Source organism: Orycteropus afer, unplaced genomic scaffold, assembly GCF_000298275.1.
Source record: "Orycteropus afer afer isolate SDZICR_OR568_19922 unplaced genomic scaffold, OryAfe1.0 scaffold00068, whole genome shotgun sequence".
NCBI classification, from domain to species: Eukaryota; Metazoa; Chordata; class Mammalia; order Tubulidentata; family Orycteropodidae; genus Orycteropus; species Orycteropus afer.
Genome location: NW_006921655.1, coordinates 9347336 through 9362495, shown reverse-complemented (window position 1 = coordinate 9362495; position 15160 = coordinate 9347336). Strand labels below are relative to the sequence as shown.

The following is a 15160-nucleotide window of genomic DNA, read 5'->3' as shown; positions in this document are numbered from 1 at the left end:
AACAACAACAATGTGCAAAACCAACAGCCAACATTATTCTCAATGGAGAGAGACTGAAACCATTCCCCTTGCGAACAGGAACCAGACAAGGATGCCCTGTATCACCACTTCTATTCAACATTGTATTGGAAGTCCTAACCAGGACAATAAGGCAAGAAAGGGTAAATTATAGTCAATGTCATGAAACAAAGGGTACGTGAACTGCTGTATGGAAAGTCAATTTGCTCTATAAACTTTCACCCAAATCACACACACACACACACAAAATAGTGAAATCAAATGTCCTTATTTTATAGATGAGATTATTGCAATCATCAATGATTACTGGCAGAGGTAGAATATGAATGACTATCCCGTGACAAATACTCTAATATTCATTTCAGGAAACCACCCTACCTCTCCAGAAAAGCAATAGAAGTGATTTTCTTTAAATTTCCTGCATTAAAAAGGAAATGAACTCAATCTGAACATAGTCAATAAAACACAAGTAAAGTCTTGAATGTTTTATTGAATTAGGCTTGAAAAGCTATTTTTAATGACTCTATATTTGAACTTTCCATTAAAATCTATTAGGAATGAAATCCTCTTTTTAAAGACTCTAATGTTTTAAAAATTGACAATAGTTAAGTGTAGGTCAATTCATCAAGAACATTAAGCACATTTTGAAAAGTAAGCTTATAAAAGAGATGGGTCTAACCTTGTGACATCAATTACTATTAAAAACTCTATGAAGAGGTATTAAATTATGATAGAAAATAAACTGTCATTGTTGGACTCATATTTAATTACTACAATAAATAACTTTTACAAATAGTAGTTCTAGACTGGATGGAATAAGCATCCGAAAATTTCAAGGGCCAATGACTCATGAATTTTTTCTGTAGGTGAACCTTCAAATAGATAGTTTTAGATGGCAAAGAAACATTCAAATAGTCATACACTGAGTCTTAACCCTCTTAATGATTCTGTAACAGAAAAGTCACTGCAGAATTTTTACCTCTAGATCAATCATAAGTTCGATGAATCTTTCACAGTAATGAACTTCATCCATAGTCACAGGTTCTAGACAGAGCGAGAAAAACAAGTTAAATAGGCCATTGTGAGTGCTGTATCTAAAAACTGGGAGTTATTTAATTATGTAAGCAAAGATATTTGTCTCTTATTCATCACAACTGCACTATAATTCACCGTAAGGACTTTACATGTACCCCTTTGTTTATCTCTACATGTTGTTGTTAGGTGCTGTCAAGTTGGCTCTGACTCATAGCAATCCTACGTACAAAAGAACCAAATACTGCCTGCTCCTGTGCCACCCTCATAGTCCTTGCTATACCTGAACCCACTATTGCAGCCACTGTGGCAATCTATCTCGTTGAGGGCCTTCCTCTTTTTCGTTGACCCTCCACTTTATGAAGCATGATATTATTTTCCAAGGAATGGTCCCTTCTGACAACATGATCAAAATAGGTGAGACAAACAAAGTTTGGCCATCCTCACTTCCAGGGAGCATTCCACCTGCACTTCTTCCAGGACAGATCTGTTAGTTCTTTTGGCAGTCCACAGTATACTCAGCATTCTTCACCAATACCACAACTCAAAAGCATCAACTCTTTTCCAGTCTTCCTGTCCAGCTCTCACATGTATATGAGGCGACTGAAAATACAATGGCTTGCGTTAGGCACACCTTAGTCTTCAAGGAGACCTCTTTGTTCTTCAGCACTTGAAAGTGGTCTTTTGCAGCAGATTTGCTCTGTGTAATATGTCACCTAATGTCCTGACTGCTGCTTCCACTGGTGTTGACTGTGGAACCAAGTAATATGAAATCTTTGGCAACTTTAAACTTTTCTCCATTTATTGTGATGCTGCTTATAGGTCCAGTTGTGAGGAGTTTTGTTTTCTTTATATTGAGGTGTAATCCATACTGCACATTGTATGTAGTCTTTAATCTTCATCAGTAAGTGCCTCTAGTCATCTTCACTTTCAGCAAGCAAAGTTGTGTCGTCTGTGTATCTCAGGTTGTTGATGAGTTTTCCTCCAATCCTGATGCCACGTTCTTCTTCATACAGTCCAGCTTCTCAGATTATTTGCTCAGCATACAGACTGAGTAAGTATGGGGAAAGGATACAATCCTGATGCACACCCTTCCTGATTTTAATGCATGCGGTATCTCCTTGTTCTTTTTGAATGACAGTCTCCTGGTCTATGTACAGGTTCCTCATGAGCACAATTAAGTGTTCTGGAATTCCCATTCTTCTCAATGTTATCCATAATTTGTTATGATCCACACAATCAAATGCTTTTGCATAGTCAATAAAACACAAGTCAACATCTTTCTGGTATTCTCTGCTTTCAGCCAAGATCCATCTGACATCAGCAATGATATCCCTCATTCCACGCTCTCTTCTGAATTCAGCTTGCATTTCTGGAAGGTCTCTGTCAATTTACTGCTTCAATCCTTTTTGAATCAATTATCTTCAACAAAATTTTACTTGTATGTGATATTAATGACATTGTTCGATAATTTCCACATTCTGTGGGATCACCTTTCTTTAGAATGGGTACAAATATGGATCTCTTCCGGGGAGTTGGCCAGGTAAGCTGTCTTCCAAATTTATGAATAGCTCCACATAGAAAATAACTCAGCTTGAGTCAGAAGCACATTCTAAAAATTAAGCTTGAAAAGCTATTTCTAAAGCGTTAATTTATAAAAGATCTGTACCTAATAATCAGATATTGAAAGACCTTACAGAAACAAAAAGCTTGAAAGGCAGTTTTATATCAGTTTTTGCTTTACCTTTCCTTACTGCCTTCACATACCAAGCTTCTAAAAGTTCTGTCACATGCCTAACCACACACACCCACCTACATATACATATATGCTATGTATGTATATGTGTGTAAGTACATACACACACATAAACATCTTTAAAATGCATATAAAGAGGGCAATTTCAGAGAGTAATACAAACACCACACTAATCACAAGGGTAGTTCTTGAGACTTTTTTCCTTTGAATTAGTATTACTTTGGACATTAAAGTATCAATGGTACATCAAAAAAGCCAAACTCACTGCCGTCGAGTCAGATCTGACTCATAGCGACCCCTCCTTGGGTTTTCGAGGCAGTATCTCTATCGAAGTACACTGCCCAGTCTTCCTTCTGAGGAGTGGCTGGTGGGTTTGAACTGCCAGACTTTTGGTTAGCAGTCATATTTTTTTAAGATCATTATCTTACTTTATGCTTTCCCTAGTATACTATTTTTAAAAATATTTATTTTTAAGTAATTACAACCTTGTGACATGACATGACATACAAGTTTTTGTGTGCATGTGTGTGTGTGTTTTAGTAATAACAGGAAATGGTCTACCCTTTACCAGCTAAAATACACTGCCACAATTATTTTGATTAAAAAGGAGATAATTGTAGGGTTCCTATTGCTGTTTGTCTACGGACTTCCAACAGGGACCACCAGAGTGCCAGACCTATAGAAGGCAGCCAACAAATGCTTAAAAAAATCCATTCCTATTATTTGTAGATACTAGAAAACGAAAGGCTTCATGTGAATATTTGTGTGACTAATATACGGAAATGTTAATTTAGAACCTTTCCAGTTAACATGCTCACTAATCCAGCCTCTAATTTAACAGAATCACAGAATTTAATAGTTGGAAAAGACCTTAGAAAATCCATCCTAGATGAAAAATTTCCATGTAACAAACTGAGAATCAGAGAAAATGATTTAATGAAGTAGAAGAGCCATTTTGCAGCTAGGTTAGAACTGGAATCCAAGTTTTTTTGGGACCTAGTCTAGATCATGCAGCTGTTTAAACTGAAGAATGTAATGGAGTAACTTTTTAATTAAATCCATTCAAACCAGTCCTCTGCTGTGATCTTTCTTCCTTGTTATTGCCAAAAGAAAATTTTTGTCAAAAACTAACAAAATAAAGCAAATTGTGCATTTTATATCTTTATTTATAGCTTGAGAAAATTACTGGCAATGGCCTATTTAGAATCTGATGCTCAAGTCAAGTTCTGGTACTTCCAGTTTCATGGTGTTACATTAGCTGGTCCTGCTGGGCACTATTCAGAGTTGAAACCTTGTTATGCCAATTTCAGACACTGATACAGCCCTGTAATTTGTTTCTTAGGTTTTTTTTCCTTCTGACAACAGTCCTGACATCTCCGATCATTCCATGCAGTCTTCCTTTTTAACAACTGACACAGGAAATAATGTTTTCATAACCCTGTAAAATGAAGCTATAATCTTACTCGTTTAAAAATCAGCTTCCCACTTCCAGTAAGATGGAAGAATAGGCAGACAAAATACCCAGACCCTCTTCAACAAAGAAAAGAGAAACCAATTGACAGAGACACAGAAGATAATCCAAGAGCCTTGAGCTTTGAAAGGAAGCACACAGAAGTGGATTAGGCACCAACTAGTGGAAAAACCTGAACAAAAATAGTGAGTACGGAGATGGCTGGAGCAGTAGATTGTCAGCTAATCTGACAGGACCAACAGCCTGAATATTTCCAAGTGGTGTTGGGACCTGAGAATTGACCTAAAGATCAGCCCTGGTCACCAAGGGCTGCAGGGACAATTACACTGGTGGCCTACGATTAGGAAGGGAAACAACAAGGAGGGAGACAACCTGAGCTGTGGACTTTCGGCTGTCCTGAGAGCGCAGCCATTTTGATTGTTAACAAGTGGCAGCCATTTTGGATATTTAAAGTAACCAAGGGCACAGCCATTTTGAATGTTTACAAGCAGTGGCCATTTTGAATGTTTACAAGTGATGGCCATTTTAGATATTCAAAGTAACCGAGGGTGCAGCCATTTTGATGTTTACAAGCGGCAGTCATTTTGGATATCTAAAGTGACTGAGGGTGCAGCCATTTTGAATGCTTACAAGTATGGACATTTTGGATATTTAAAGTGACCGAGGACACAGCCAGTTTGAATCTTACAAGCGGGGGCCATTTTGGATTTTAAAGTAACATCATTGTCATTTGGATTCCAGGGACCTAAGAACAGGCTCTCTTTGCCAAGGACAGCAGAGACATACAGGAGACTGACAATAGGAAAGGAGACAAGCAGTGAGTGTATAAGTGCTGCCAACTAGTGAAAAGAGGCTCATAGCACAGTACCCTGCTTATGTATATAACATACAAACAAAACAAAGGAAACAAAAATCATGGGCAAGTCACTCCAACATACAATCACCAATTAAATATAAACACAAAAACATCACAATGCCTCGGAGACAACAGAGCATCACAGCCCACACAAAGAAGCAAGATAAACCAGGAGAAACAAGGGACTAGGATACAGACCCAAAACACATTCCTGAGGAAGATGCAGCATTGGAATTCCCTGATAAGGAATTCAAAAGAATTATATTTAGGTACCTTCAACAAATTGAGAGACGGATCAAGGAAAACACTGACAAATGTGAGGAAAACACAGAGAAAACCTTAGAACAATTTCAAAAGACAATACAAAAACAAAATGACAAAATAAATGAAAAATTAGAAATGATACGAAATCAACAGAAAGAAATCCAGAAGATTAATACTAAAATTTCATAAATAAATAACACACTGAATAGGCAAAGGAGTAGAATTGAATCAATGGAAGATAATTAGTGAGAATGAAGGCAAATACTTCAATATTTCTTTGGAAAAGGATCAATAAAAAAAAAGATCAAAACAAAATGAAGAAAATCTAAGGTTTATGGGGGATACCATCAAAAGGAATAACGTACATGTAACTGGAATTCCACAACATGAAATGAAAAAGAAAACCACAGAAAAATTGTCGAGGATTTGTTGGAAGAGGATTTTTCTGTTATGATGAAAGATGAGAATATATCCATTCAAGAAGTCCAACAAACCCCAAACAGAATAGAACCCCCCCCAAAAAAAATCACCAAGACATATCATCATCAAACTCACCAAAACCAAAGACAAAGAAAGAATCCTGAAAACAGCATAGGACAAATGAAAAGTTACCTACAACGGGCAACCAATAAGACTAAGCTCAGATTTCTTGGCAGAAACCATGCAGGTGAGAAGACAATAGGATGGTATATATAAAAAAAACCCTGAAAGAAAAAAATTTCTATCTAAGAATTATATACCCACTGCTGTTGAGTCGCATCTGACTCATAGCAACCCCTCCTTGGGTTTCTCAGGCATTATCACTATGGAAGTAGATTGCCTAACCTTTCTTCTGAGGAGTGCCTGGTGGATTTGAACTGCCAGTCTTCTGGTTAACAGTCAAATGCCTTAGGCACTACGCCTCCAGAGCTCCCAAGCCCACTGCCATCAGGTTGGATCCGACTCATAGCAACCCCTCCCTTGGGTTTCCGAGGAGTATCACTACAGAAGAAGACTGTCCAAATTTCCTTCCAAGGAGTAGCTGGTGAGTTTGAACTGCCAGCCCCCAGCAAAACTGTCCCTCAAATATGATGGTGAACTCAGGACATTTCCAGATATGCAGAAATTAAGAGAATTTGTTAAAACCAGACATACCCTACAAGAAATGATAAAGGGAGTCCTTTTCACAGAGAACCAACAACAGCAAACAACAACTGACCATTAACACACATGACATAACCCAGAAAGCAACCCAGTTATAGAAATATCCAAAGTAAATAAGCTATGCACTTTGGATACAAGATTGTAAACAGGGAACTAGAGACATCAATTGATGAATGAGGACAACTGCAAACCAAAAAGAGGGAAAAAATTGTATAGTTACTGAACTTCTAAATGGTATGGAAGTCAAGACAACTATAAGATAGAACAGACTGTCCTAAATTTGGGAAGAAAACAATAAATCACAGGGTAACCTCAAAGAAAAATGATAAACCTTCACATCAAAATTAAAAAAGGACCAGCACAAATAAATATTTAGCAAATACTAAAATAGCAATAAAGGAAGTAATAACACGGTTCATAAAAAAAATGAGCTCAGCACAGAAAATTTTATCGAACAAAGAAAGCAACACCATGATAAAGCACATAACAAAATGACAGCAACAAATTAATACTTGTCAATAATTACATATCTGGCAAGGGACTTATCTTTATCTCTAAGATTTATAGAAAACTCCAATGCTTCAACAGCAAAGGAATTACTAATACAATTGAAAAATGGGCAGAAGACATGAATGGAAACTTCACCAAGGGGTATATTAAGGCGGCCAGCAAATATACAAAGATATGCTCACAATCACTGGCCATCAGAAAGATGCAAATCAAAACAACGAGAGACCATCTCATCCCAGCACTGATGGCAAGGTTCAATGAGACAGAAAATAATAAATGCTGGCAGGGATGTGGAGAGACTGGGACTCTCATACACTGCTAGAGGGACTGTGAAGTGATATAACCACTGTGGAAAGCAGTATGGCAATTCCTTAGAAAGCTGGAATTGGAGATATTATTTGACCCAGCAAACCCATTACTAGGTATACATCCTATAGAGGTGAGAGCCAGGACAGGAACAGATATATGCACAGCCATGTTCATCACAGCACTGTCTGCAGTGGCAAGAGGATGGAGGCAATGTGCCCATCGAAAGAGGAGTGTATGACCAAGCTGTGGTGCATACACACAATGGAGGGCTATGTAGCTCTGAGGAACGATGTGGAGTCTACAAAGCACTGCATGGTGTGGATGGACTTGGAGGACATTGTGCTGAATAAAGTCACTCAGTCACAGAAGGACAAATATAGTATTAGTTTGTTGTTGTAGAGGATCAAGGAAAGGTTTATATGTGGAGGGAAACTTTCTTTGTTGGTTGTTGGGGGGGGTAGACACTACAAAAAAAAATGCATTGACCTACATCACTTAGTACTGTGTATTTCACTGTACATAAATATTTCAATAAAATGCACTAAAAAATAATAAAAATCATCTTCCCATTTCCCAAGTATTTAATCCATTTTCATACTCTCTCTAAACTGGCATACTATTTCCATCATCTTACAAATCTAGTATATATTTTTATTTTTTTCCTTCAATAAATGGGGGCCATGAAGGAGGAAAGCCCTTTCCATTTTACTCTCTATATTTCTGACTTCATTCTGCACCTCATACTCAAAAACAATCCTCTTATTCCCCTCCAAACAATACTTAATGTCACTTGGGAACACTATTCAGCACCATATTGTAAATACCATAGGGATAGGGTTTGTGCTTGTTTTCTATCCCAGCACCTTGTGCAGGGCCTACTCAATAAATAAGCTCAAAAATTATTTGCTAAATAAATGAACATTTCAATATTCAAGCTGGTGCCTTTAAAATAACCCATCGAGGTAGTCACATATTCAGACTAGTCGTGTACTTGATACACTGCGTGGTGATAACTGAAACCATTCTAAATGAAATGGTTTTTAGAATGAAAGATAGCTTCACAAGTGAGCTAAGTAAAGGCGAATAGTTACCAGAAAGCGGGACTGACTTCAGCACAGAGATAAACTTCTGGATGAGTTGCGAAAGAAATCTTCTTTCTTGATAGGCCCTAAAATCAGAGATAATATTGACCAGGCTATTTTTTAAAATAATTAGTTATTTCAAAAGTACATTTTCAAGTACTGAATGTTGCTTTTGTGCCTTTCATTCTTCTTTGAAGTTGGAAGTATTATTTGAACACACAGCTTCTACTTTGTATTTGCATTACATTAAGAAAAAAGAGCCTCATTACTAGCCTAATAAGCCAACTAAGAAAGAACCGCTTTTTCTTATAGTAAAAGAGTTCTCACTTGTGATTTAAGGGTCAAGACTAGAAAAGAGTTTAATTTTCCACACCTTTAACTTCTAAAACTTCCCAAACTTCATCTTGCTTTGGATATTTTTCTCTGAATCTTCCCTGATTCTGTTTATTCCTATTTTCATGGGATTGGTATAACCCAGATTTATCAGTTATTGTCTTTTTGGTTCTATTTTCCTCTCCCCACAGAGGCTTACGAGAAAACCAAGGTTTAGAGAAAATAAGGAGCTAGCTCCAAAAGATATAAATTTACTTCATGGCAAAATTAGAATTTAGACCTCATTCCTTCTGCCTACAAATCCTTTTTCATTTAACCACTGTACTGGTAAGAAATGAGAATTTTATTTTCAATGTGATGAAGTGCCCTGCCCTCAAACCATTTCATCAAGAGTGATATATCAGATTTATATATTACAAAGATCCCTATGGATGTAGTTTTACAGATAGATTTTTGTTTGGCAAGACTTAAGTATGGGTGGCTGTGATACTCAGATAAGAGAAAGTGAGAACCTGAATTAACATAATGGCAGTGGGAGTGAAGAGATGATGAAAGAAAATGGGCAAATATTTAATGGATTTTGGTGAACTGCTGGGTGCAGGGTTGACAGTCAAGCAATTAGTGTTTGGCCATGTGACTGAATAATAACAAGACAGTCAGCAAGATGAAGGATATAAGAGGGAGAGTGGGTTTGTTAATAAAGACAATCAGTTCATTCTTGCCATGCCATATCCAGGAGGAGATAAAAGTTACAAGAAATATAGCATATGCAACATTTGTAGGTACATGTGTAGACAGTAACAGAAACCATGAGTATGGGTGCAGTTATTTAGTAGGGCTGCATAAATCACGAAAAGAGAATTGAGGACAAAAGGAAGCGAACCTGGAGTTATGCTGGTTGATAATGAAAAAGGAAGAACTGAAAAGCTATGTGTCACAGAGATGATTTCTGGGAATATTGGAGTGAGAGCTGGAAGGACAAAATGTTAGGGTCAGAGTAGGAATGGCCATTTCATCAGTCATTTCCTTTTAAAATATCCTGTCAAATACATTCACAATCTGACTACTTTTCATCACCTCCACTATTACCACTACCTACTATTTCCCTGGTCTACTGCATTCCTCTCAATTAATCTCCTTGCTTCCACCCTTGCCAATCATTAGTCTATTCTCCACAGTGCAGCTAGGGTAATCCTGTTAAAATAATCATATCACTCCTCTGAATAAAACTTTTCAACTGCTTCCACCTCATTCAGAGTGAAAAAGCAAAGTCCTTTCAATGGTCTACACAGCACAAGTATCATCAATTACTTTGTTACCTCCCTAACTTCATTTCCCTCACTGACTATGCTCCAGCCATGCTAACCTCCTTGTTTTACTAGAACACCATCATGCTCCTTCCTCAAAGCCTTTGTACTTGCTATTCTCTCAATCTGGAGTGCTCTTTCCTCAGAAATCTACATGACTAACTCAACTCTTTCAGGTCTTTTCTCAAAATGTTCATACCGCAGAGAAGGCTTACCACTCTTTCCACTCTAAAAACCATAAACATCACCCCCTACACTACCTTAAATACATATAAGCCCTTACTTACTCCTTTAGTCTTGATACCTGATATATTTTTCTCCTCAGCACTTTTGATCATCTAATATACTACATAATTCTCCTGCTTACTGCTGTCTCTCCAACCAAAATGTAAGCTCCTCAAGAGCAGGAATTACTTTCTGCAACATTCTCTACTATATGCCCAATGCCTAGGACAGTACCTAGCAAAATAATAAACACTCAATTTTTTAAATGAATGAAGAAATTATGGTTGGAATGCGTCAAAGTTACTGTTAACAGTGAGGGAGAAAAAGAGACAAACCATGGAAAACAGGCAAGAAGTATACCTTCTCCTCACTTACAATTGTCTCATTTGATATCTTGCATTCAAGACAACTGTAAAAAATTTACCATCTGACTGCTTTGTGCATTGATAATATACATGTGGAAATAATGAATGCCAGCAAGCAAGATGAGAGTAATTCTGGCAGTGATGGTTAAGATTATGTGTCAACTTGACTATGCCATGATTCTCAGTTATGTAATGATAGAACGTGGCAGTTACGTAATCATGCAGTCATCCTCCATTTCCCCATAATGCTGATTTTCACATGATGAACTGGTCTTTGGAACCTAATCATGTCACCAAGTAAGGAGGTAAGGAGAGGGTATAAACTTATCACTGGCACTGAAAGAAGGGAAAGAAGAAAAGCCTGGTGGTGGTGTGCCTTTTCTTTACAGCTCTGTGAAAAATACTCCTGTGACAACCTTAAGTAAAAGGACTTACTAGCATTTCTTTGGGCTTGACATTATATAAAGAAAGAAACAAACCGATCAACATTTTCTAGGACCTACAATACAACACAATAAACCAGCATAAAATAGGCTCTGCCAACATACTGTTCTCTTGCTTCTGGGTCCATCTTTTCATCATTCTTTTTAATCAAGTTCCAGAATTTTCTTAGCTTGGGTGTTTTCTTTAATTCTAATTCTAATCTTGCCTGAAAGACAGATATGATATTAAATCACTAGTAACAAATTTTACAAAGATAAAGATTACGTCAACTATTAGTTTTGTAATATGTTCATATGATACAGAGCACAATGTAACAAAATCTGAGAGTAACATGACAAACCTAAAAACTAGGAAACTAGTAACTATACTCCAAAAAAATACTCAATTTTAATACTTGTTAATAGAAAACAAAAAGACAAACAAAAGAAACTCTTCTAGTCAAGATTCTAAGCTCAACAATCAATTAAATATCTTTTTTATTTCTAAATATATGTATTTTTAATTTTAAAAACACAGTACTGTATTGCAAAGTGTTCATCTTTGTTGTTTGTAGAATCTAAATATTTTATTTAAGTCTTAAAAAATATGAGCACTAAAGTATGAACATAAGCATTTAAACTAAAAAACTACATCGGAAACAATGAACATAAAACAGCTATCACAACTAAACAATAAAGAATTGCTTATACCTCCCTATCTTCTCTTATGGCACTTACTACTTTTACCTTAGTTATATGCACCTTATTATGTTTTCATCCCATCACCTGGGAATCTAAGAAATGTGCTTGTATATTTGGGTGTATATAAAAACACCCACGTGCAAGAAACAGAATTCTGAATAAACCATTCCATGGAAATTTGATAGTTTTAACTTTACTTCCTAAGAGTTGTTAATCTTGCTTTGATATATGAGTATAAATATTCAATAAGGATCTGATGAAAAAACAAAATTTTTAGTATGAAATGTGACTCAAACTTTCTCCTACAACTATCTGTATACTCCAGTCAAAATAGTTAAGACTACATTTAGTCTCATCCAAAGACAAACATAATAATAATAGTACTTAGCTAAATTAACCTCCTTTTGTCAATAAGCTCAATATATGTATTTCGCCTTTTAAAACTGTCATCAGGTGAAATAACTATTAGCTTGCACATGTTGTTGTTGTTATGTGCCATTGAGTTGGACCCGACTCATAACGACCCCTCCTTGGGTTTCTGTGGCAGATAACAACTTTAAAACTGTGAAAATTACATCTATGATAATATAGTAAGTTAGATAAATTTTCTAAGCAGTAAAAGGGAATTTTACCTACCACTTCTACATTTCACATTTTTTTAACACGTTCAACATACAGAATCTTTTCCACTTATATATACACACGTTTCTGAAATTAGATACTTACAGGTTGCAAACCCATCCACATTGGAAGGGAGATAAGCTGTTGTACTTGACTCCGGATCAAGTCTACTTCCTGTTCAAGACATTAAGAAAACAAGTTTATAAATGCACCAACATTTCTATTTAAGTCATTATATAAGGCACACACTGTCTATTTAAGACCCAGGTGGGGAATATGATACCAATAGTTTCAAATTAATGATATTTTAATAAGAAGTTCAATATTTACAAAAAAAAAAAAAAAAAGGCAGCATATCAATAATAAGTTAGTGTTTATGCTGGGTAAGGTAGTAGAAAATTTAAAGTACTGGAATCATATGGCTATGATATAAGAAGCCCCGGTGGTGCAATAGCTAAGCACCTGGCTGCTACCCAAAAGGTTGGAGGTTTGAGCCCACCCAAGGGCTCTATATAAGAAAATACCTGGCAATCTGCTCCTCTAAAGAGTACAGCCTAGGCAACTCATGGGGCAGTTCTACTTCATCACATGCAGTCGCTGTGAGTCAGAACTGACTTCGAAAACAACAACAAAGTTGTCTAAAAGTAGCACTAATTAAATCTTGTTTTTATTGAATTTCTGATAAGGTACCATGTCTATTTATTTATATTTGCTCTGTTTATTTTTAATATATGTTTAAGAGGTATTAATGGCCACCAGTGCCTGAATTACTAGAAACATTGTAATTTTTTTTAAACAAAAATCCCTGTGTGTGGGGGGGGGGCTGGGGATCCCTATAAGGTAGTAAATAGAATGAACAGGAAATAACAATCCTCTATCTGGTATTCACAATTCACACTGTCTTCTGGATAAAAAAGAATTCCATGCATTTTACTGCACGGTTCTAAGTGGACTATCAATTCAGAAGCACTTATCTTTAAATAAGTGAGGTAACTTCAGACAACCATAGCAGAGATACACAAATGAAAAACTAATTACCATAAACGTTTATTGCTTTAGAAGATAATCATATGAAGGATGAAAATGTATCAGCACACAAAACATTTTCGAAGATCATCTACAACTGGCCTTAGTCAATTCAAGATACAATTCTCCTGCTGATTAGCCAGCCTGTGCATTGAGCACAAACAAAAAGCAATAAAACTACATTCTTGGGTACAGCTGGTAGCACAGATTTCACTACTCTAACTTCATATTAACTAGACTTTTGTTGCTTCTCATTTTTGTGTTCTACGTTTAGAGATTTTTAGTTCTCATTATCATTTTTCTTAAAGTCTGCATAGAGAAAAGGAAAGATCAAGTCTAAATCTATTAAAAAGTAAGCAGGCTTTATGAAATGCTTTTCCTGAGAATGTACCAATATCATGCTTTTAGCATTATTCTCATTCCCTACTACGACGGATGAAGAGTTGGCTATAACTCGCTGCCGTTGAGTCAGTCCTGACTCATAGCGACCCTTCCTTGGCAGTATCTCTATGGAAGTAGGTTGCCCAAACTTCCTTCTGAGGAGTGGCTGGTGGGTATGAACCACCAGCCTTCTGGTTAGCAGTCAAATGCCTTAGGCACTATGCCACCAGAGCTCCTAGGGTTGGCTACAAAAGTAATCTTATTTAAACTCAACACAGAAGAATAAGAAAACTTGAAAATTCCTCCAAAAACTAAGGTAAAATTACCAAACTATTGAAGCAATGATCAAGAAATAGCAGTAAGATGGTCTGTTCATGAAGTGAAAATTCCCCATCAGTTTCAGCCAATGCAGCTTTCAATATGCACTTAAAAAAGAAAGGGAAGTGGTCTGGTTTCTTCTTAAAAGTCTGAAAAGAGAAAGAATAAAATTTATTTTATTTGCTGACCTAATTTATTTGCTTACCTAATTTTTTCCCATTAAAGAAACACTGGTAGGTTTTAATAGTCTACTAACAAAACCAACAAAACCAAATACTTATGAAAAGATTTGCATATGTTTAAAAAACAGAATTTAAGACTTAGTTAAAATTAATGGTACTAAATCAAATACAGGTTTTGGCAGCAACATGAGAGAGTTGCAGAAACCTTCAGCATATAAAATAATGGCATTAATTTCTTTAGCTTTACTTCTGTGGATTATACATGTATTTAGTTTAGGCTTTCTTATTAAGGATTTGAAATCTCTAAATTCTTGTGACTTAAACAAAAGAAATAATGTCTATAGTAAACACTGAAATTTCTCCTCTCAAATTAATCTCAAAAACAGCCTTTCCTATTTTATATTAGCTCTTTACTCTTAACATGTAAATAATACAATATATTTAAGCCAATCTACCTTCTCTTCTAATTACCGCCACATCTCTCTTCTTTCATATGTACTCCAAAGGTGTGGTCTACACTACCATTATTTTTCTAATATTCATTTCTGTAAAACAAGCTTCCACCCTTACTACTCCCCTGAAGCTGTATGGCTGTCAAGTCCAAAGGACGCTGATTAACTCTCAAGTCCTCTTCACTGCGTTGAAGTCTCCTCTTCCTGTCTGCTACTTAAATGACAGTGCTCCCAGAGTTCTATCCTCATTCTTCTTTTCCCCTTGCCAATGCTTCAACACCATATGTTGATTCCAAACACATATCTTCAGTCTAGTTTTCTCTCATTAGCTCTAGATCCTTAGATTACTGTCTACTATATAGTTTCATCTAGATATTCCAAAGGC

At 36.3% G+C, this 15160-nt stretch overlaps 1 protein-coding gene across 1 annotated transcript in view; it reads right to left on the bottom strand.

The window, feature by feature from the left end:
• AQR (aquarius intron-binding spliceosomal factor) overlaps nt 1–15160 on the bottom strand; it is a 199198-nt gene that overhangs the window by 140806 nt on the left and 43232 nt on the right. Inside the window, exons 6-10 of the mRNA XM_007940518.1 lie at nt 14150–14290; nt 12522–12590; nt 11220–11320; nt 8451–8527; nt 998–1062 (exon numbers count right to left, since the gene is read on the bottom strand). Of these exons, the coding sequence (XP_007938709.1) occupies nt 998–1062; nt 8451–8527; nt 11220–11320; nt 12522–12590; nt 14150–14290 (453 nt within the window). The remainder of the gene's footprint in view (nt 1–997; nt 1063–8450; nt 8528–11219; nt 11321–12521; nt 12591–14149; nt 14291–15160) is intronic.